General features: G+C 38.1%; 1 protein-coding gene across 1 annotated transcript; it reads right to left on the minus strand.

The window, feature by feature from the left end:
• Positions 1–18380: 18380 nt before the first annotated feature.
• On the minus strand, positions 18381–21416 carry LOC130641889 (SPRY domain-containing SOCS box protein 1-like). The gene is made up of 2 exons (XM_057448901.1): positions 20364–21416; positions 18381–19083 (listed from the first exon to the last, which is right to left on the minus strand). The coding sequence occupies exons 1-2, from the start codon at positions 21094–21096 to the stop codon at positions 18947–18949; spliced, it is 870 nt and encodes a 289-aa protein (XP_057304884.1). The 5' UTR covers positions 21097–21416; the 3' UTR covers positions 18381–18946.
• Positions 21417–24163: the final 2747 nt, after the last annotated feature.

Raw genomic sequence — 24163 nt, forward strand, 5'->3', positions numbered from 1 at the left:
TGGAGAAAGAAAAGTTTCTTACCTGTTTGCTTTATTTTTTTTTTCTGATACTTTCATTTTTGTAACATTTGTTTTCTATATGTTTTTACATGTTAAGATAAATATATTGTCACGTTTTCTAGCCATGTACAAATCTTAAACGCACCATTTTTAGGGTTTTTGGCTAGAAACGAAGATTTTGAAGGCCAGCTAGCTAGAGCCTTACTTATTACTATTCCGTATAGTATAAGAGGTTTTTATCCTCGCCAACATTTATTTTGGTGTTGAGGCTCCTGCTATTTAGCTACTTCCTTAGCTATATCTTTGACTAAACAGTGAAAGTATAAAAATGCTGTTTGACTACAACAATAATCTTGAGCAATAATTTTTATGCTAAATGCAGTACATATATTATTATTTTCCTGCAAACTTTTTCTTCAAACTTTTTCTTCAAATGAAATGGCTGAGCGATTGTTTTGGCTGGAAGGGTAACGACAGGCTGTTCCCTGTGTTTTTATTTAAACCGAAGTTGCAATGAAGATTTTTGGAAAAGGGTAATACGCCTATACGCCTGTTAAACTATGTTTACCTGTACTAAGCCCTTAGCCCAGTGTTAACTACAGACTGTTTTTTTGGAAAAGGTTGTTACACCTATGCGCATGTGCAATGTGCCCACTGTAACAATTATTTCTTAAACTTTCTCGGTAATCACCCCTATACGGATGTGCAACACTTTACCTAGACTAACCGCTCAGCCCTGTGGCAATGGACTGTTTATTGTGTTTTTAAAAAAGGTATTATTCTTATATGTCTGTACAACACTGTTTAACTGTACTAAGCGCTCCGCCCGGTGTCCCGATTAATTTTTGAACTTCTAAAAAAAAAATTCCACAAAATAAAATAATATTGACCAATTGTTTTGTCTATGACAGGGTAACAACGGCTTGTAAACTCTGTTTCTATTTCAGCTATCGTTGCGGGAAAGTTATTTTTTGAAAAATATGTTACAGTCGCAACACTATAATGGTGTATGCGCTTCACTTGATTTACGACATACTGTGTACCATGCTGTATACCAGTACTAAAGCGCTTCACCTGATTGTGTGCAACTGTTTACGACTACTATTAATTGTTCCACCGGTGTGTTCAAAGCTGTTTGCCTGTACTAGGAGTTCAACCTGGTCGCACAAATAATTTTAAATTTACGTTGAAACTTATTCTGCGAAATAAAATAATATTGACCGATTGTTTTTGTTATGACGGAGTAAAAATGGTTTGTAGAACTCTGTTTTTATTTCAGCTATTGTTGCGGGAAAGTCTGAGGAATATGTTACAGTCGCGACACTGCAACGGTGTATGTGTTGCAATTGATTTATAACATACTGCATACCTCTACTAAAGCGCTTCACCTGATCGTATGAAACAGTCTACAACTCTTATTAAGCGCTTCACAGAATGTTCAACGCCGGGTCTTACCTTAATTTGTTCCTTCCCCGGCGTTCGACTTCAATAATATACTTCATAAAACATTCTAATGTGGTAACTGTGTCGATATCTTTGTGTCCGAGCGCTTCATATATACTAGCAGCCACAGTAGCCAGAATTAAATCAAAGTAAACGTGAACGGTAAGAATCTAACGTACGGTTTGCAAGATCACATAGCGGATTCGATTAGTGTCTATCAAAAACAAAAAACAAGGTCGACCTCCTCTTCCTGATATCTCAACATGCGCAATTTTTCAGCAAATAAACGAGTCTATACTCGTCGCCAATGTTTTCTGGGGCGTCTGCGGCCGTAGGGCATGTAACGCCGGTATAATCTGTTCTTCAGTTTCGTACTTTACTTCAATAAGCTATGACCAAAAACTACGATGATAAATGAATCACAAAATTCTATCATCAAAGAAAGCTATTTATGTTGGGAAAACTTGAAACCACGGAACTGGCCATTTTTCCATCAATTATAAAAATGTTTTTTTCTGGTCGAACAACGTCAGTGGTTGGAATAAAATGCTCATTGTCGATCTAAGTAGCGTAGTTACGTGATTCTTTTTGTTACATGCCAGTTAGGGCTCCGCAATGGTCCTTCTTTCGAGACCACAGAAGCAGTTAAATTAAGTGGTTGCAACAAGTCCAGCAACCAGCAACGTATTTCACGCAGTATGGTAATGATATCGTCACATTGATGTCCAGGCCTTTAGATATATTCTTTTAGTTTTGTCTCCCTTTTTAGGCCAAAAACCGTCTTAGCCACCATACAAAAATTCATTTGACAAAAAATCATTTGACAAAGTTGACAAAGCCAAAGCGTTCCTTCTCTGCAGGATGAGTCTTCACGCCGCGCATACAATATCCAGCTGGTACCACGCAAATAGACACAAGTCCAAATCCCAAAACGTATTTGGTCGGGCCAATATCCAATTTGCTTCGCCTAATCGCTCGGTATTTTCGTCATTGCTTAAATCTTACCTTAATGAGGAAATTTTCGCCAATCAAGAGTCCGAAAATTGCGATTTTCACGAAAGAAACTTTTGCGATTTTGAACTAAAAGTCAAATTTCGCGGAAGAAATTTTTGGGAATCGAGGCTATAAGAAAATTTCAGGACAGCAAGTGTGGACATTTTTCAAAAATTTATTAGATCTTTTCGTTTTCAAAAGTAGGTTTCCAAAAATTTCTTGGGCTATTTCTTTAATATATTTTTACTCAAAAATAATATTTTCTTCGTCTCATGAGAGATAGCAAAATGTTCGTTCTGGCACAGTCGACGGACGACAAGGGAAATTTTCGAAATCCCGAAATCCGAAATCCCAATTCCGACAAATCCGAAAACAAATCCGATTCCGATAAAATCCTACGCATGCGCAATAGCGACTAGCGGGAATAATGCTGACATCAACAAAAAATAGAGATTGCGCAATTGAGTAGGGGAAAGTCCCACAGAGTTGTGACTGCTAATTGATGCTAGGATGTAATACAAATATGATACTGTTCAAAAAAATTTATGACATCGTATCAGCTCTACTATCGGCAATTCGCGAACATATCAAGACGCAAGAAATGTGGGTCATGGAGGTTGAACGGGATCCTATGGCATTCAGATTTGTTCCGGACCATTTCAAGACCCAGGAAATGTGTACGGGGGCCGTGGATGATGATCCCGAGATACTCAGGCTTACTCCGGAGCATCTCATGACCCGGGAAATGTGCATCGGGGTCGTTGGGCGGATCCCGTATAAGCTCCGGTTTGTTCCGGACGCTTTCATGACCCGGGAAATATACGCAATGCTTGTTGAAGGGTATCCCTGGTCGCTCCAGTTTGTTCCAGAGCATCTCATGACTCTGGAAATGTGCACTATGGTAGTTGAAAAGGATTCTGGGGTATTCGAGTTTGTTCCGGACTGGTTTATTACCCGAGAAATGTGTACCAGGGTGGTTGAAGAGGATCCCTCGCTGCTCGAGGCTTATCGTCAGCGGAAAGCGGTGAAGTATAGGATTAACAAGGAGTTGCTACCAGTGGCCTGTCATCCCGACAGAGCTATAGACCGGTGTTTTTCGGAGGATGAAAAGGCGGACCTTAGGCTCTTGTGGAGTAAATAAACGATGAAGGAACACTGCGATGAGTGTGAACGCATGCTCGATGGGTATGACAGATGCTCCTGTGGACAGAGATTCCTCATAAAAAGTAAGATGCTCTGTTGGTACTGCTGGCAGGAGTATATCACGTATAATGGTGGAAGCTGTCCTTGTACTAAACCCTAGTTGAACTCCCTTATCACAAAAAAAGGATGTTCAAATTCGGCAATGAGAATGTTAACTCAAGAGACTTTTATGCCAAAGCGACTCCACTAAATATCGAAGATGTAAACATTGAAAATATCGTGCTAAGCGACCCTATTCCAACAAGCAAGGGCAAAGATGAACGCTTCGTCATTGGCTATAATAATGACAATAAACTATCCCCTCTATTGATCAAAACACCTAAAAAGCTGTATTCCAATGGTGCCTCGCGTTACGATGAGGGCTGCTCTCTTACCATGTCGTTCGAAATCTATAACTACCCCGAGTGGTTAGAGAAGTATGAGAGCATCCTGTCCAAGGTACAGTCCTTGGAGGGTTATTGCTTCACCACCCCACCTGTGAAAAAAGGGAAATACATCACCATCAAGGTGAAGGAGTGGGAGGGCAAAGTCAGAACCGACTTCCATCCCAAAAAAGTACCACTAAAACAAAGCTGCGAATGCAAGGCCATCATCAAGCTATATGGCATCTACAGGCAAGGCTCAAATTACTACATGCAAACCTACTTGGAGGAGTGTAAGTATAAGGTTGTCGAGTTTTATGGCTCCCGCTACCTTAGCGATTCCGACGACGATGACGAATTCTTCGTCATGCTAGAGTAGATATGAGAGGTTTTGATGTGCTTTGAACAGTACTTCAAAACAAACATGAACGACGTTAAAGCACTGAAAAAGGAAGCGAAAACACTAAAGGTCCGTAACCACTCAACTATGAAAAAAGCTGAGCTCCTCAAAACGATCCGCAAGGTCAAGTACAAGGACGCTTCGACACAAACAGACGGCCCCTACTGCGAACCTTGCGTCACGATCGCTTGGCAGAAGAATCTCGAAGAATACTCGAGAGAGCTCTCCGAAAAGCAGCGACGTGTCGTACATGATGGTGACCGCATCATCGATCGAGACACTGGAGAAGTACTCGAAATCAAGTAAGTGATATAGTATGTTGTTCAACACACTAGACCCTATGAATAAGCTGGCGGCTCCTCCAAGTAACGCTGACATACTGTACAGACTGCAAGTTTTTTATCAGCTCCTGTTTACCCTCTTTAAGCCCTTGCGCGATCAGCTGCTGTCGCTCCCGTTCATTAATAGAATCCACGTTTTTGCGTGTTCGTTGTCGGGCTTGCTCCTTCAAAGCCATGTAGTTTTGCTTCTCCTGCATGATTAGGCTGAACTCCTAGTCGCTAATCACACCATTCTCCACAGCTTTCGAGATCAAGTCAACGATAGAGTTGAGCTTGGTCTCTGCTAATAGTCTGATGCTCTCATGCTTCTTATTCTTGGCATCTAGTCTCTTCCCGGCGTTCCGTAGGCCCGCTTGTCCCAACCCTACATCAATCGTAATTCCACCCATAGCCACGGCTAGTGGTACACCGATCCCAGATAGCATGCTACCAATACCAACGCCAGAAGTTATCACGCTTACCGATAGAAACCCGTGATCCGTGTATCTAACCCAGGTACCATATGTGTCGTTCCACGTGCCCCTCCTTTGCAAATCTGTTAAACGCCTGAATACTATTGGCGTTATCGATCACCACAATCTCCTTAGACTTGGGGTATTGATCCTTGAACCATCTTCTTTTAGTGGGCAAAGCACGTCTTTGAACGCGTGCGCAGTAATATGGGAGGTGGTGAAACTCATCCTCATCAGGAGTCGTATGTTTATTATAAATCATGATCACATTATCCTTTCGGGGATCTTTAGCATGTGGCACATACTTTTCACGAAGTCTCGCATTTTCTTGGCACTGTACTTCAAGCTGGCGATCCTTTTCCTCAAAATCGTCATTCAACACCACAAGCTGCCTATCCCTGTCCTCTAGATCATCATTAAGCAGTGCTAGGGCCATATCTCTTTCTTCGATGGTCACGTCCTTTTCCTCAATGGATTGACGCTGTTTTTCAACGGTTTCCGTAAGTTTTCGCATTTCTCTGGAGAGAATGGGTCTGCTTCAGGTCTGCCACACCTCAGGAGGAAGCAATAAAGGCCTGCTTCCGTCAGTAAAACCGTGTTTGGTTGGGTGTACTTCCATCGAAGTATACCCCCGAGGTCTGTCTCGAGGTTTGTAATAACGTCACCAAGCCGTATTTTATACTTGCCAGGCACATGTCTCTGAATGGCTTGCACCCCGTCCCTTCGTTCATACCCTACAGCCCTCCAAACATCAGAGGCCACGATGCATTGACCCTTGCCCTGGAGGGGAATGATTGCACTTGTTTTCCTTCAAAAAATAATCAACCACAACAGACATATCTACTTTTAATTTTTTTGATCCGGGGGGGGGGGGTCGTGTTGCGAGGACGGTGATTGTAATTTTTGCTGACAGCTAAGGTGAACCTGTGGCTCACCTTAATACTTACCTTACCCCAGGGTACCATCTAATGGGACGTCGTGTTATATGCATCTATAAGTGTCCGCAGTCTACCCTGAATATCGGGGTCCCTTGTATTACCCTCCATCCACTTGAGTCCTTCGAGGGAGATGAAGATGTCGTTAGGATTGTCGTTGTTACTTCCGAGCTGCTGGCGGATGTTTTGAAAACGAGCTGCAAGGGCTCTAAAAAGACGATTTATCTTGGACTCAACGGTATTTTTCATCTTGTACTTTTTAGAGTCATTCCAACCAGTTGGATGTGGACGGTGCCCACACTTCTAGCGCCGTAACACCCGGGTCTTAATATTTCATCATATAGTGGATCATGGTAAGAGCCAGCGACGAGACGCAGGCGATTAAAGCGATCCGGTCGTCGTGTTTATCCCTCTGCCACATCTTATACAGCGACTGATCGATTTCCTCATGTCTCACTTCCAAGTTCTCGATTGTTTCCTCCAATTTCCGGATCTCTCCCTCAAACTCCTCTCGTAAATTTTCGATACAAGACATATTTATTTAGTTGAAAGTCGAGGCAAAAATGCTCTAAATTTCAGTTGTACCTCATCCACCAGCTTTATGTCGCTCCTTTCGTGGGGTACTATATAAACAATTGCTTCTTTTGACGCCTTAGGTTCTTTGGCAAGGCCGTATAACACTGCGTTAATAACCACAAGCTGTGCTTCCTGTGCCTCCCGCTGATGGCAAGCTCGAGCAAGGGTTGACGCTTCTTATCCAGGCTCTTGTCCGCTATAAGATCATCAACAATGAACAGAGTCCCGCTAACAGCTTCGATAGTTGCTCGAACCAGTAAAAGAGTTGACCATCCGGCTCTATCAGGAACACGTTGTCATCCTTCCAAAGCGATTCTCTATCGAGATAGGTCTTGTTCCAGCGGATAGTGGGACAGAGTATGACAACTTTGTGGAAATGGTGCTTGTACTCGTTCTCTAGTAGGTCGAGCACTCGTTGGATCTTGCTTCTCCCTCTCTCCTCTCCTTCTCTTTGGGTGAGTCATTAGGTGCCTCCAGAAGAGGTTTTGACTGTAGATTCTACAGCACCCTCTTGTTGCTGCAGATCTTCCTTCCTCTTCTTCATAAGTGCCGCCAACTTTTGACCTTGCGCGACTCTCCCTGGGTGCTTTACTGGCTTTGTTATGACTGTTACTTCTTGCGTTTGAACTTCGTCCATTTCTTGTAAGTCATGAGACTTACCTTTGGGGACATCTACCTGTATATACGTTCACGTTCCTATATGCTCTCCTCTCTAAAATACACACATGCGCTGGAAAGCGATCAGCTGCCAGTGTCAGGATTTCCAAGTCGTGCACACCGAGGTCCCCAACCATGCCGCACCAAGACGAATAGCTCATGGTCGGGAATTTGCATGAAGTGGCAGCCACGTCAGCCATACTATCCCTGATAATGGGATCCTCCTTGATGTCTTGCCTCAAGCCTTCGGGGCTATCGAGGTGAACTACGTTACTTATAGCCTTGGTGTACATGCTTATCGCATGTCAGGAGAGTGCCTTTGGTGTTTTCTCGCCTTTCTCTTGGATTTCGCGCTGGGTGTAGTCAGCATGCATCTTGACGATTACTTCATCCGATGATTTGTCTATGAAAGCTTTGGTGCACTTTTTCGGCAAGAGGTGGGCCTTGCCTTTGTGTATTGCATCTTTCAAAGCCTGGCGTTTGCCTATAGGATTTTCACGTTGCTCAAATGCTTCTGCGGGAGTATCAACAACATCAAAAATTTCAGCTAATTCAGACATCTTTCAACCGAAGATGATCAAGACGTATGGCAAAATTATGGCGATCAGTAACAGTACGTCCAACATTTATTGACATCATGTGTTCAAAAGTGGTGCTTGACAACACCTTTGGAATCAGTAGATACAATGCTTGGGCATGATACAAGCTCTCCTTAGACGCTAAGCGATGATGACCCCTGGTGATCGTTGTGATCTGGTCCGCTTGTACGATCCGCTTGGCATCTGCCCTATTGAGTGCCAGCTTGTTCACTTCCTGAGTACAGATTTGATACAGACCCAGGTTTTGTATATATCAATACCCTCCTCTAGACAGCGCTGATAGTCTTCGAAGGTGATGGATTTCTTTGTGACACACTTCTTCACACCATTCGCTTTGCAATCCCCACCCTCTTTCGTGATACTCTTGTAAGCATACAGCTTTGCTCTCAGGGTGATGAATTCTGCCATGATTTTACCGCTTAATTCATCCTTCATCAAGCCCACGACTTTCTTGTTTTTGCCAATGGGGAGAGGTCTGCCATCATCTTTGCCATAGGCACTCGTGTCAAAACGTGCTTCTACATCGTCGGCAATGTCGTGATAAAAATCCTCCGTTTTGATGTGATAGACGAAGGAATCCGTGTCCATATAGCATAAGCGCAGCTTGCTACCATACTTTGGCTGCATGTAATCATAGTGGAAGTTGTACATTACGATTTTCGAGTTGTCTAAAATGGCTTGGCCAATATACACGGGCTTGTTCACCTTTACCTCTGTTTTACACATTTCCACGCCCATGAGGTGGCTGCTGAAGTAGTTCCCGCCCTTGAAATTGAGCTTTGTGTACTTCTCTTCGTTGGTAACCAACTGGATGTTGTGATGGTTCCTCAAGTTCTCCATGGTCTTGCCGAATACGGAAAGGTTCATTAGCTTGTAGAAGTTCTTTTCAAACTCGTTTTTGACGGCTGTTCTAAGCCTCGTGTTATGATTTAACCAGAAGCCCTGGCTCTCAGCCAGGGCTTCTGGTTAAACTGGATCACTCTGTATACCTTCCTGATCTCGAGCCCATGCTTTAAAGCTTGATGAAGGACTCTGATATGCACCATGTATCTCCGCTTGTGCTCGAGATTTGGTACCAGTTTCTCGACCCTGTGAATCATCTTGCGCTTCGGCAGGAAAGGGAGCTCATTGTGCTTGTCGTGCAGGCTCTTTGGATAATCGATGTCAAACTCCAGGATGTATCCATGCTTGTTGTCAGCGACGAGTTTCTCGATCCTCTTCTCTGTAAAGGTCTCAACGTTCGACAGCTATTTGCACCCGTGCGTTGGTAGGTCTTGACGCATGGCCCAGCCATACAAATTGTTGGCATCGAGGTACTGCAAGTATGACAACTCAACCTCTGGATCGTATTGATCCCCCATGTACTTGTTGTTGACTTTGGCATATCTGTGCACAGCTTGAGTTATACCTCCACGGATACCTCTTTCAAACATCAGGAGCATGTCGGGATACGTTAGTAGCTCTAGCTTGATTTCTGTGTACTTCAACGCTGCTTTCCATGCCAGGCCTGGTGCGCTGTAGAAATGGGCAGGATCAAGTATAAAGCTTGTAGTTCTTCTGGCACACTCCTCGAAAGCTCTCGAATACGTCTGCTAATCCCCTTCATGTTCAGCTTGCTATAGAAGACCTCCTTGGGAGGTAGCTCCATCTCCTCAAATCGCTTCCGACCATCCATATACTCATAGGGGTAGACACCCTTTCGAAGCATCAGCCTGAGGACATCATCTCTGTCGATGAATTTGGTCATGGATGGTACGTTTGTCTTTAACTGCTCCATATCTAGCTGCTTCGTTGTATTTGAGTCGCAGTTTTTACACCAAAACCTTGCCATATACTTGGCGTCGATGCTCTGAAATTCCAGACATGTATCCGCACACTGCTGACATTTCATACCTGCCGTGTTTGTACCAATGAGGTTGCTTGCCAATTTGTCTAACGAGGATCCATAAAGCGACAGCTGTCGATGAATCTGATTTCTATAGTCTTGTACGTATCACAATCATCGTGCCCCATGTCTACAATGGGTACCCCGATTTAAACGTTGAAAGAGATGTACTTTTTGGTGTTTTCAGCGATGCAACCAATATCCTGGGTATCATACTTCTCTCCGAGTCCTCGAATGAACAAGTGTGCATCTTTCCATGATTCTTTGATGTCTCGCTACCCAGGAGCCTTGAGAGATTTTTGATGGCTATATAATGATTCTTTTTATCATCCGTGAGGAGTAGCAGATTAACCTGTTTCTCGCGTCCGCTGTATGTAGATCAACGCAGGATATTGAAAGTCTTCCCCGCCACGTACAAGACGTTCACCGCGATGTCAGGGCTGTTCTTCTCAAATTTGGATATGTCCTTGATGCCTGCCAGCTGTACTGTTCCATGTAGGGTCTTAACTTGCTGATTCTTTGCGGGTTCGTCCCTATCTCCTCGTGATGCAGAGCAGCTATGATGCTCCACTTGAAGCACTCCTCGTCTTCATTCATAGGATTAATGATGGTCTTTTTTGTGGCTATCCACTTGGGTGCTTTGATATATGATGAACCCCTTGTTAGCCGTAGCTTATGGAAGTCCACGTCGAGATGCATAATTCGACTGATTGTAAAGCCACTCTTGGGCAGCGTGGGATTCTCTACGTGCGTCCTGACCTGGGCAAACATCGTATCCAGCACCTCATCCACGACGGCACCCTGGAAGAGCGATGCATGTTGCTGTGGAAGACCTTATCAACTTCGATAAACTCGCTTGTGCTGTCCACTGCTTCTTCCATAAAATCCAGAGGGAACACAGCACCTTAGCAGACCCCATGTCTTTAACCTGCTTCTCAACCAAGGTTTTCACGTCTGATTGCACCATGTCCAAGTACCCATCAACATCCGTACCGTCTATGCCAGGGATGCGGAAACTTCGGAAGGTTCTATGATGAGCATGCTTATGTTCCTGGGGAGGGAAGTCTTGGTTCGGTTGCTGCTTATCTTCAGCATGATCCTCCTTTGTCTCTTGTTCAACTTCACCTATCAGGGTCTTTCTTGCCCCATCATAAAGAGCAAGGATGCGATTTTTTACTGATGCATATATACTTTGCACCGGCTTTCTAATACCCTCTGGTACATAGTTCACAAGCCAGTCATACCACATAGGACACCTTTCAAAGTAGAAATTTTATCAGAATCAATTTTTGAAATTCTTTCAAATCTGCACTTGTAATAGATGTTATGATAGAATAAGTTACACTTTATAAATAAAAGATATAAGAATAAAATAAGAACAATTTTAAGCTGTGAAAAATAATAAGAACACCTCAAGGTTAAAGTCAAAATTCATGGTTCTTATACAAACTGTATGTATCTTTCAAAGTATCTTGGGACACATTACTAAGTCCTCGCTGTAGCTACATGCTAAGCGTAAAGGTAAAAAAATAATTTATGTTTAGGGCACCTAAAACACCATGTATGGTTATGAATGCAGTATACACAGATAAAATAGGCTTCTAGAACACAAAACACGGAGAAAATTGTTTCCATTCACCTTGCCACGTAGTGAATTTCGTACTCTTGTTTCCAGGGCTTTATAGCTAAAACATATCATCCATTATGACTTGCATTGCGCATGAGCCAAGGTGATAACGTTGTCGAAACTAGATTTAAATACAAGAGAAACAGACGCTAAAATTTTGTTTTCGATTTGAACGAAACAAAAAGTAAATATACTTGAAAAATTAAATAAAAACACATTTGAAATAAGACAAATTTACACCGCAGAATCGACGTCATTAAAAAATCAATATTTAGAAAGAAATAAGAAAACTAATATAAACAAATCGATTCGTGTTGATTGAATTCAATTCACCAATTCACCAAGTTCAATGTTGCTTTGTTACTTCGATTTACTAACTAAACACAAGGCTATAGCTACTACAAAGGAGGGAGAGAAGAGGGTTTTCAGTACAGGAGGGGGGGGGGAGGGGGGGGGTGCAGGAGCGATTTTGCACCTACGAAAACCAATTGAAATGTGTACATATGCCACTACTTTGTATTCTTTATAGCTATTGATAAAACCCAGGTTCTGTTTACAAATATTTCTCGTCGCTACACATGTTTGAAATAATATCATTCTTTAGAAACATGACCCCATGGCCCTTTACCGCTTTGTGGAGATATTATCTGCACCTGCAGAGAGAACAAACCATATTTTTATAAAACATATCTTGATCTATCTATCTCTTATTAATATTTATTGTATGCCTGTCTATGCGATTTGTAGTAGTGATACAAAACACACGAAATAAGAAAAGCGAAATACCTTTATTGACTTTGTTGCGACTGGTTTTTAATAATTTTTCATTCCAGCACATCATAGCCCTGGGCGTAAACCAATTAGATTTAGCAAAAATTGTTTTTGTTTTTTTAAACCAATCACTCTCCACGTTTCTTAATCATCAAAATAAAGCACCTGCTTCAGTAACTCGGAAAGTACAATAGAAAATATAGTCTCTTTCCAGGTTTTGATTATAATACATCTTGTTGTAGTCGGAAACATAATTACGTTCTTCGTCTTCTGCGAAAGATAGATGTATAAAAGGATACGTGTACATGTGGCAATTTCTACGTTTTGATCAGTTGTTGAGTTGTATTAACGCGACATTAACTTCAATTATCCTTCATTCCCATGTATTAGCTTAGAACTATGAAAAGTCTACGTTGAGTGATAAGCTTCTTTTCATGTGAGAGACTATATTATATTTACAGGTAGTTAAAGGAATCATTGACAAATGAACAATTATTAAATGAAACGAAGCCGTAAAGTACTATAGACAACACGTGTGTAAAGGCGAAAATCCACTTCGATCGCAAAGCATGCCGTACTTAGCGCTGCGTGTTCGTGCGTCGAAACATCACAATATCCACCGGGAATAGAAATGCGCGCACAAACTCCAAATGGCGGCAATTCCAGCAAGCTCATTGGTCTTTGATGCGTGTGTCTTGAAGCGATGTATTATTGCTAGCTGTTTCTTGTTGTATTACCTTTACGGTCTGCTGCAACACAATTTTAAATATCTTTTTTTGTGAATGTTAATGCAACTTGGGAGTTACTCCATTTACTGTAATTAGGACAAAAACGTTTATTAAACGCTTATTGAACATTTTAATAATGGATAAAAATAATTATTTTGGAAATTTCACGAGAACTTATTCAGCACAACAAAATTACTGGGCGACTGTTTTGCTACCACGGAAGTGTCAGAATTTTTTTTTTTCGAAAAAGACAATACGTCTGAAAAGGTGCGCTGTTAAAATGTTGACACGACGTATTATCATAATACGTACAAAGAGAGGATTTTATTCATTATTTACATTACTGAAGCAAAACATACAGTTGGTAGCTAGCGTTTACATAGCTGCAAACATGGCCGAAGAAACGCTAATTTCACGTTCGTCGCCACGAATAATTAAAAAGTCTATTTCTACATTAAATTAAAGCCCGGGTCAAATCGATCAACATTCTCGATCAACATCCTCAGTCAACATTCTCGTAAACGTTTTGAGCAACATGTTGATACCATTTGCTATACCCTCGTCAACATTCTCCTCAACATTTTGAACAATTACATTCTACTGAAACGTGGCCATTCATTCTCTTTTTTCATAATGGCGGAGTAGAAAGCTACAGCATGTTTATTGCTGGCATTTGTGATAGATGACGATGAAAAAAGAAATAATTCAGCGTTCCATTTAAATTCAGCCATTTTCAAAATGAATATATCTCTACTAGTCGTTAGCCCGTGGAAAAGTCCACGGGGTCGCCCGTCCTTCAAATTAACCCGTTGCAACAAAGTGGACAAAAACATATCGCATTTGGTATTGATGCGCATTTTAAAAATTTCGTGTTTCTGTTACGTAACACGGCTTTCCTGGACACACAGACAGACAGACGACGGCTATTATTAAAGAGATTTTTTGATCTTATTTTCATGCAAGTCGAGTATGCACTCGAACAAAAACATTCGAATTCGTGCTGGAACATTCGTATTTGCAATTAAATCAACATACAAAACTCATCAACAATGTTGATCAACATTTATAAAAAAGTTAATAAATGTTGATCAACATATTTAGAGGTTTTTTTCTTCGCCAACATGTTGATAACCATAGCAAATCGAGTCAACATGTTCGTCAACAAATGTTGACGGGTAAAGTTGCACAAAAACTTGCGTCAATTTGCCCCGGCCTTAACGCCTTTTGAAATCATGAAACTTGGCACGAGTGACCAACATATTCATGTGAAACTTTATTATGAAACACGTTTGAAAAAGAAATGTGTAAGTTTCTACATTCTACAAATGTGTAGATGTGAGGCGGCAGTTCATGTGACTCTATACTTGTTCTTCCTTAACATAGGAATACTTCAATTCACAGTAGTTGTGAAGAACGAAGCATGCATATATATTTGTAATAATTCTGTCAGTTTCATATCCATTTTTTAGTTAAAATTAACTACCTAGCTTTCTAAGCACATTTAACTGGATTCCTGGCGAACCCAGCATGTTGTTAAAAAACTTCCTCGTTAGTATTAAAGTCGTCAACCTCCTTCAAGCAATATAGAGCCATTGGTAACAAGGGTCTCCAATTAGGCAATTACTCTAAGGTCCCGAATAACCGCCCCTGCCCTGTTTTTTGAGGGAGGGGGGGGGATTTTTCGGACTCCCCCGATGTTTTTAGAATCCCGTTTATTAATTTTTTACTTTTAGTGACAGTACAAACAACTTTAGCGAACAAGCAAACTTTATTTTTCGAATATTTTTGCAATCGAACATGCTAATACCTATTTTTGAATGTTTTTTTGAAAGTTTATTTCGAATGAATGCTTCAAATATTTTAATTTTTTGGAAATAAGGTTCGACCACCATTGTTTAGTTCGCCCTGGTGATTTTACACCCAATACAACTTCTTCTTTCCATGGTGTCTTCTTTGTTGAGCATTGATAGCTTTTTCTAATATAATTTCTGTTTTCGCAAGATCATATTGGTGATCAGTTCGTAAATTTTAGCTTGGTGCAGGTTTTATAGCATCAGAATTACATACATCTGCATTGACACAATATACCGCAGAAAGTAGGCGCCATATTTGTTACAGCGCAAAACATAAACAAAGTCACGTGACTCAATTTCAACACAACGTCTTCTTGCAGAAATTCGAAAACAGAAAAAGATAAAATATCGAAAAATGTCTGTGAGGTGAGGTAAGGATAAACTCTATTTATTTTTTTCTGAAAAACTAATTAACAAATAAACATTGTTGGTTTTTGTATCAGCAGCTGGATAGTTAGCTTGGTAGAAAATGAGTGAAAAGTAACTACATATTTTGTATTTTTTTACTAGTATTGTAGCTAGCTAGCTAGCCGCAATACTAGTAAAAAAATTGTGTGTTCAAGCACCGATAGGTTTTCTTGTTCTTTTTGCTCTACCGCTTTGGAAGGCTAAACACCATTTGCGGTAAGAAAAAATATATTTGAATTGCAACTTGAGCTTCCAGGCATACATTTGATGAAGTTAGATCCATTAAAAGGTCGCTGGCGAGGGTTAATGAGACGGAACAAAAGTCAACCCTAAACAATAAAAACCTTGTTCAATGTTACATAATCTGATGATCGAAGCAAAAGGCCAACGTCTTTGAATTTCAACTGTGACATCAGTACTATGAAGTTATGCAAAATTTATGTAAAAATAATACAATCCTTTTTTGAAAGTCTTCAACCACCTCACTATTAAATAAGCATCATTTAAAAAATTTTGATTTTGCAATAAACGCCATCATTACCAGGACCCCTTGTTGGTTTTCATATCAGGGACAACGTCCAATTAAAAAGCGCAAAGGAAACCTGAGGATGACGTTTTGAATAATCGCGTCATTTCCAAGTGAGTTGCACAAAGACTAAACTTATTGTCTAGAATAGACTTTCTTTTTCATACTTATTTCAAGATGTTATATGATGAGTAGCCAACTCCCCGAATACCGAGTCAACAACCACTGAACTTCGTAACTCAAGATACTTCGAATCTCAGCATGTCAGCATGACATTGATTGTGACTATGCTGGAAAATCTAGAATCTCATTGAAACGTTTTTATTGCCAAATTCTCAATACCAACATTTAAAATTACCATCTACACGCAGTTTGTTTTTTGTGAACACATCATATAAGAACATATGGCTTTAGAGGTCCTAAACTTGTACATGTAAGAAACATATAGGACTTAGTCAATACCAAGAGGTACTGAAATGTTCCTTAAAACTTTAAAACTGACAAAATTTGAAGGCTTCCTTTAAGTAAAGCGTTCATTTTAGAAAATAAAGCAACTACAATCTTTTAAACAGACATAATGAAGAACTTCGTCAAGGGCTAGTGTAATACTCTTCTATAAAATGCTGTTATATAGCTAACCAAGTGAGCTCAAAAAACAATAATTATTTTTGTACATTTTTTTTGGAAAAAATGTTTTTGATTTTTTTTATAAACGCAAGAAAAGCACTTTCTTCCTTCACATGTAACTTGATCATTTTTGCCCTTATTTTTTAGGTATCCAATTTGTTTTGTTCTGTGGGAATCAAGTTAGCACTTCTAGTATGCATTTAATTTGAAGCAATCGAAGTGGATTAATAAATGGTAAAAAGATACGATTTCTTTGACAGAAATGTTTTTACTAGAACTGGAATTGATTTAGCAAAAACCATAAATCTTGGGTATCATTGTTCTGTATATGCTGTATAAGTGTCCTGGGTTGCTGCACAATTTAGAAAATAAAATTCCAGGAGATTTTGCAGGTTTGCAGGTAAAAATAAAAAAAACAATTTTTCAGGAGATTCTAGATGGAACTTAAAATTTCAGGTGGCAACCCTGGTATTGGTAAGTGATAAGGAAAGCCATAAACTTGTTTAAATTGTTTTTTTGCTTCCCCACAGATTCTATTTTAACAAGGTTGATTTGTTGTCATGTTTTGTTTCCATAGTTCATTTGGAGAAAAGCCTAAAACTTTAATACCAATTAATATTGACAAAAACTGGACACCATTTTTTGGTCATTTTAATGATATATCCATGTTTTTAAGCTAATTTGTGTTTTATAGGCCAGGCCAAAAATATGAGTAGCATTTTGTACTGCATTTTCCACTTTCTGTTACTGGTAAGCATCATCACGAGGTATTTGAGAACCATCAGACGCATTCCTCTATCAGAGTTCCACGTCACCAATGACCTAATATAATCTAATTTAACTTAATTATCTGGATAAGAATCTTTTTTGCCAAAGAAAGGACAATATAAGCAACTACTGTTGATATCAAATGTATTTAAAGGAGAAATTACATTGGAATTTTATTCATCTGAAACACGATTTTGTTATATAAGAAACATTTTCTATGAATATTCAAGATGAAATTCGACAATAAGATAAAAATATCCAAACGTTTGCGTTTTTTTATTCTTTTTAAACTTATATAAACTTGTATCCTATCATTGATGCAAATGTGAAGTATTTTTTTCAACAAAACCTTGCTGTCGGTCTGTCAGTTGAATTAGGTTGCATAAACAACAGCATCGTACCCAGTTTGCATTTTCAGATCTTTTAATCTTAACTACTTAGAGTATGTAAAGAATATATCAGCGTGTTTTTGCCCAAAAGTCAGGTATATTTATGTTGACACGAAAAAAACATTATTCTTGTAAAAAAAGCCTAAATTAGAAAGAAAATTGCTGAAATATCCCTATGTTTTGCGTCCGCCCTTTCAAGTTCAACAGAAACCAATTCATTCAAACTTGTTATTATATATTACACAACTGATGCGATTACGAAGCATGATAGAAAAAAACTTGTTAATTAAGAGCTTTCCTTAATAAATTACATCCACAATTAACTTGTATCTCCTCTCTACTGTCATCTAATGGGAGCAATTACCAATACTAGAATAGGATTTGTAGTTTACATAATTAAGGCTTACGTAAGTGAATGAATCGAACTTGTTGGTCATCTTACAAGTAAGAGAGAAGAAAAGAATTAAAATAAATTTACCAATTTATTTTAAATTGTAAAAAATGCTACATGTCATTGTTGAAAACAACATCTTAATATCATAGTTTTGCATAGCAAAAAAGGAAAATTAACAAAGAGAGGACAGTTGAATTATAAAATTTTTGCACAACTTAGACCTTGAAATGAAATTCAACACAAGAGTAAAAAAAATTAGCTTATACAGAGAAATAAAAACTTGTTGTTTTCTAGAACAGAAGAACCACCGATAGTCAAATTCTTTTTACTGTGTATATAAAAATGTTTCAGAAAAGCTGGCTGGTAAACTTAAAATTTCTATCATAAATTCTTATTTTTTTTAAAATATAAACTAAAAAGAGAGAAATAAAATAATAAATATATAACTTTATCGCTTATTTTCGCATAAATTATCATAACTATATTACATGTATAAATTATTTAATTTTTTCTTCTTTTAATAATTGTAAATATTGTCAGCCGTCAATTACATGTTTTGGTATAAAGGCCAGCATGGGGGAGTGTAGGATCTTGTTAAAACGAGCAAAAAGTATTACAAATTTATCTTGCATTGTAATTTCCCCTGTCTGACCTCGTGGTTGGCCGATAGCAACTATTACGGTAACGAAAGAAGTTCAACGTTATTTGTTGTGTTGACATAATTAGTTCATTAGAATGATTGATTCTCGACGACAACATGAAAAGCAATTATACGCAGGATGAAATTTCAATAAATGTTGAAATCTCGCTTCCGCACATCTCCGATCTCAGACCATAACGATTCAATAACAACTTTTGTCATCTCGCCGACAATCTCAACTGCTTGTCTGTTACGCGTAATGGTTTACCCACGGTTTGGTTTATGTGATGGTGATTACCCTCGTCATGTGTATGATGGGGAATCTCCACTCACACTGATTACCTGGCTCACATGGGATGGTTGAACACTTTACCATTTGTACACCAGGTATTGTCGAAGTTGGCGTGGAATATTAAAACTGTCTAACGTTTCTTGAGTGAGGTGTTCTTTGCCGACCGTCTGCCGTATTTTTAGACGACACAAGTCCATTAAGGGTAAAGGTTCAGCTAGAAAAAAAGAACGAAAACATTTAATTATAGGGTACATAAAAAATTTAGTTTATATCCGGGGGAACAGAAATGAATTAACATCGAGAGCTTAAATGCTTTGCATAGTATCCGGTTTATTGTGACGTGATTATACCGATCAAAAGAACTGATCTCAACAAAAAACAAAATGTTTGAACAAACAACTGAAGTAAATTTCACTTTTCTGCGTTTCCGGAAAAATAAAACCAAAATTGCTTGTAACTTTATCCAGAAAAAAAAACATACACGGAGAAAATTTTAATATCGGACTTTAAATTTAACGACCGACGTTCTCGCGCTTTTCGTTGATATTCAAGCCAGCTGTTTCAGAAGAAGATTATTTCTGTTCGTCATACAAAAAAGTAAGGAAAAAAAAACATGGCGAGATTTAAGATGTTTTAATATCTATTGAAATGTGTTAATAGCCACGTGCTTAAAAAGGTGTCTTTTTGACAAAAGGTAAGGAGAGTAAAACGCTTGCCGTCACAATAAAAAAATATTGAAAGCAGAACATGTTGCTTTTTCAAAAACACAAATAAAGACATTCAACTTTGAAAGTTTTCCCTCGCCAAATTTACCCGCCAAAAGTTTTTTTTGAAAAACAAGCGCGCCATAAAACATGAATCCTGAATAACCAGTTTTAAACAAAGGTCTACTTAACAACTTAGGTTTGTGACGCACAGAAAAAAAAAATCACCAATTTTGATTTAATTTACGTGTGAATCTTCCGTTAGAAAGCGTCTACGTAATAAAAACGTCTATTGACTTTTTGAAAAACAGTATGACGTCATCAACATTAAATATACCGAGCTAGCACAGTAAACCGTATGAAAACGCAGGCAAAGCATCACCGGGTTTCCGAAAGACTATCATATCATATCAATTGTTATTAATCTAAACGTCGGACGCATGTTTTCTTGCCATCTCATTTGATTGAAAACAAGCACAAGAAAAACCCACGCGTTGTAAATTAATAATTTATGAGTAACAATTTTGACGTCGTTGGATGATCATGGAGGAAAATGTCGAGGCGACAAAAAATGTAAACAAAAAACATGAGAGGCTATAACTCTGTTTTTATGAATCTAAAAACTTTTTTTTTAGGACACAAAATATTTAAAATGCGTTTTAATAATATGTTTATTTCAGATTGATTCAGATTCAGTTTCTTTCTGTTTGGTAAAAAAAAAGTAAAAAATAAAAATAGGAAATAAAGAAACAAAAAAAGGAAAATAGGGAATTTTTAAAAAAATACTTACGATCTAAGCTTCCAATATAATTTAATTTTACTTCACAGTGTCCCCAAACAGCTGAAATTATAGGGTAAACAGTTTTTCCTTTTAGTCCAGTAAATGCAACCCCTAAATATTGCCCATCTACTTCATAACTTAGGTCGCCACGGTCCATGTCTAAAATACATCTGATTGTGTCAGGAACTATAAAACTAGCATCAGAACCTAAATTTTTGGGATAAGTCTGTGAAGATACAACTTTTTCATTGTGAAATAACTTATTTCGTCCTAAGTCCCATCCCCAACTTTCCGAATTTGCACCAACTAAACAGTGGTATCCAGCACAATGAAGTCCAGCTTTTTTCGTGGCAACACCAACAACAGCATGTGTACCCCGTTGGCGAGTTGACCAAGTAAAATCCCAAACATGAAGTCCTTTAGAAAAACCAACTTTTGCTCTTATACCATCTGTACTTTGAGCAACTGGGTGTCTATGAGAAATTCTACAATCATCTTCCTTTACATATACATTCATACTTCTATCCTCATTGTTCCAGCCATGAGCTTCCTGTACAGTTCTAGATGCTGGTGGACGATCCAGTAATATTTCGAGTTTAGTTGGACGAGGAAAACAATTTTCATTGTGATTTAATACATCTCTTTTTCCCACATGTTTACCAAGACGTCTTTTAATTTTTGTTTCTTTTCCGTTATTAAGAGTTTCAGTTGTTCTTTTTACAGAACTTATTCTGGAACCCATTCTAATGTAGTCTCTGTTTATGCGAAAACTGTGTAGGCGCGTTATCGTGGCGAATTTCTATTACAAAATATATACTCTAAAGGCTTTTAACTGATAAGCCTTTTTTCTAACACATTTAAATTGACCAAGCAATAATACTCCAGTAATCAATTCGACAAGTAGTAAAAAAAATTCAAAATATTACGACTGTATTTCTTTCTTTAAACTTTTTTCTTCACCGTGGCTTAATATTTTTCTTCTTGTTTATCACGACTATCGGCAGATCTTCTCTCAGTAACTTGCCTCATTGGTTTACAGTTTTATTCTGTGTGCAAGCTCACTGAACCATGTCTTCTTATATTCTCGTAAGTGAATCATAAAAGCGTCGTGAATAAAGTCGTCATTAAGAAATCTGTAACAATAAGAACAATTCAAATATTCATAAATTTAAACAATAGAATTAAACGCATAATTAGACCGATTGTTTTCGTTGTCGTTATTATATACATATTGTGAAACGACCGAGAACGATATGTCGGTAAAACGAGGCTTGCTTAACAAAAGAAAAAAATATAAAAACACGACACGACGAGAAAAAAGGCAATTGCATAACCGTTTCCATGGGAAACTTTAATTTAAATTTCTCAATGTGCGCGTTAAGACGGGGGTAAAATCGATAGTTGCTCTGGCATAAAATAACTATTTGGAAGAAAATAACAATTCACAAGAGAATTAAAGTCTATATTTTTAACGTATTTAACGAGTGGTTTTTGTGGTAACAGCCTATTCTTTTCTATAAATTTAAGTGAATTTCAAAATTTTTAATCAGCCTTCAAGGTTTAAGCTTTTTGGGCAAAAGAACGAAAAAAAACTACTTGTTTTTTAACGATCCAAGCGAGATGTTTGTGGTAAAATAACTATTTATTTCTGTAAAAGTTTTGTTTGAATCCAATTTTTGTTCAATTTAGATTTTATAGATAACCTCAAAAGAATGGAAGCAATATACTTCTTTTTATTTTTCACAAGCCTTTCATTATTTATTTAAAAGGTAAATATATATTTCATTTAACGAAAAAATCCCCCTGTTCCGCGCAAATATATTCGCAAAAAAACACGCGTAAAATGCGCGGGAATTTTACTGAAGTTGCAGAAAAATTGCTGCTTCACGGTGGTTGCTTTTCGTATGGTGGTCAGATGATCATGAAGGCAAAAGATGTTTCGGGTGGCTGATCATAGCAATTATTTGATCATATTTTCTTTCGAAGAGTAAACGGGGCGCGTTATTTGCCTGCTCAAAGAAATCAACATGCGTGAATAAACTCTGATAATCATTTCTTAATGAAGAAGTTTAGCTTAAGAATCAAGTTTACATGGCATTGTGATTTTCTTCATGAGCGCATAGTAAAGAATTTGACAAATTGTTGTTTTGATCTTCATGTTTATTATTCATGATCAGAGAGATTCAAAAAGCATGCATTCGTTCTAAAGAAATGTTTTGAATTGATATTCTTTAAAGTGAAAACAGTAGATAGAGCAGTGTTATTCAAAGAGTATTTTGATGTATTACAGCTTTATCATTTAACGAAATAGTAATAATAATATTACCCCCATTTCATTGAATACGCATTGGAACCTAGGTTTATTCAATCCCCCGGCTGAATGACATTAATTACTTAATTGTCTCACGTATATTTTGAAATAGTAATTACAAAATTTTGTAATGACAATAAAAAAAATTTACACATCCATATTTATTTTAGCGAAAATATAATTTACCAACAACAACTATTTTCAAATGATTTATATATTAATTTTCCCAGTATATAATAAATAAAAAAGGGACAAAAGAAATTGAAAGTTTAAACGCATTGATTTTGTCTGTATACATATGGGGAAATATTTGGTGAAATGTCTTATTTTTAACTAGAGGCTGCAACACATGGAACTTGCTCATACAAACCGGTACAGCGCTGTACCATTCAATTGGTATAACAAAAAACTAATAAAAATAATTGCCCCTTGGGACTATAAAGTGAAATTAATTTCAACACGATTGCAAATAAACCACACGTAATAATAATCGCGCAAAGCCGTTATCGCTAATTTCGATTTCAATAAAATAATTTCAACACTTCCTTATATCTCCCAAAGGTAAACATATTAAAGCGTGCTTAACAAATAAGCGGAAATTATTATTTTTCTTTTTTTTCATTTATTTAATCACGTGGTATGAAGATGTATTATATCTAAATTTGTGTGAAATACCATTAAACACGCTGTCAGACACGGTGGAACAAAAAGACATGTATAAGCAAATAAAAACAGACGCCATGTTGATTACAGAAATAATTTTTTTTTAAAATGTCTGTCGGCACACAGTGATTTTAGAAAATAAAATTTATAGGCTTAAACTAAAGTCGAACGCAGAGGTCTTTCCCGACAAAGGGTATAAAAACACGTGGTCGTTTTAAAGAATTTTTCAAGGACCTGGCAGGAAAGTATTTTTACAAACTGTCAAAAATCTTTTATTATACAAAAGGACGCACTTAGCAACATGTTAACACTTTTTGACACCAGAATATCAGGTCCCTAGGGAGAGAAATAACACGCGGCAAGTAAGTGTAACACGTGTGCAACCAATCAGATCAACTTGTATCCAACCTCCTTCCCAGCACATTTTTATTTTATGATCAACTTGACTGCGCCTTGCTTCCGCATCCCCAAGATTTATTCCGTGATGGCAAAGCGCCAATGTTAGAAAAGGCAAGAACCCCTGGGGACGAGGAGGCCCGTGATGGTTCTGGGCGAATGACCTGGGAACGAAAATAACTTGATGAAAGTGATAGCTAGCGACAATTCTTCCATGAGTGTTTGTTATGTTTTTGTTCTGGTAAAATACCTCCAATTCTTAAGTACAAGTGGAAAATAAATTCTAAAAGTAGTCGAACAATTACCACTTTGTCTCCGGTCCCCTTTATCTTTTTAATCGAGATAGATCTAAACACTGGGTCCTAGGTTGCAGCAAAAGTCCTACAGATGTCACAAGAGGTTATGCTTGAAGAGAAAAGAAAGAAAAACAAATAAGAAA

The sequence above is a fragment of the Hydractinia symbiolongicarpus genome, chromosome 4 (genome assembly GCF_029227915.1).
Source record: "Hydractinia symbiolongicarpus strain clone_291-10 chromosome 4, HSymV2.1, whole genome shotgun sequence".
Classification (NCBI taxonomy): Eukaryota; Metazoa; Cnidaria; class Hydrozoa; order Anthoathecata; family Hydractiniidae; genus Hydractinia; species Hydractinia symbiolongicarpus.

What these genes read in the sequence shown, in the direction of transcription:
- LOC130641889 (XM_057448901.1), bottom strand. Translation starts at nt 21,096, where the DNA reads ATGGGTTCCAGAATAAGTTCTGTAAAAAGAACAACTGAAACTCTTAAT. An exon ending in TTATATTGGAAGCTTAGATC is followed by an intron (nt 19,084 to 20,363) that starts GTAAGTATTTTT and finishes CTTTTTTTCTAG; the next exon opens with CTGAACCTTTACCCTTAATG.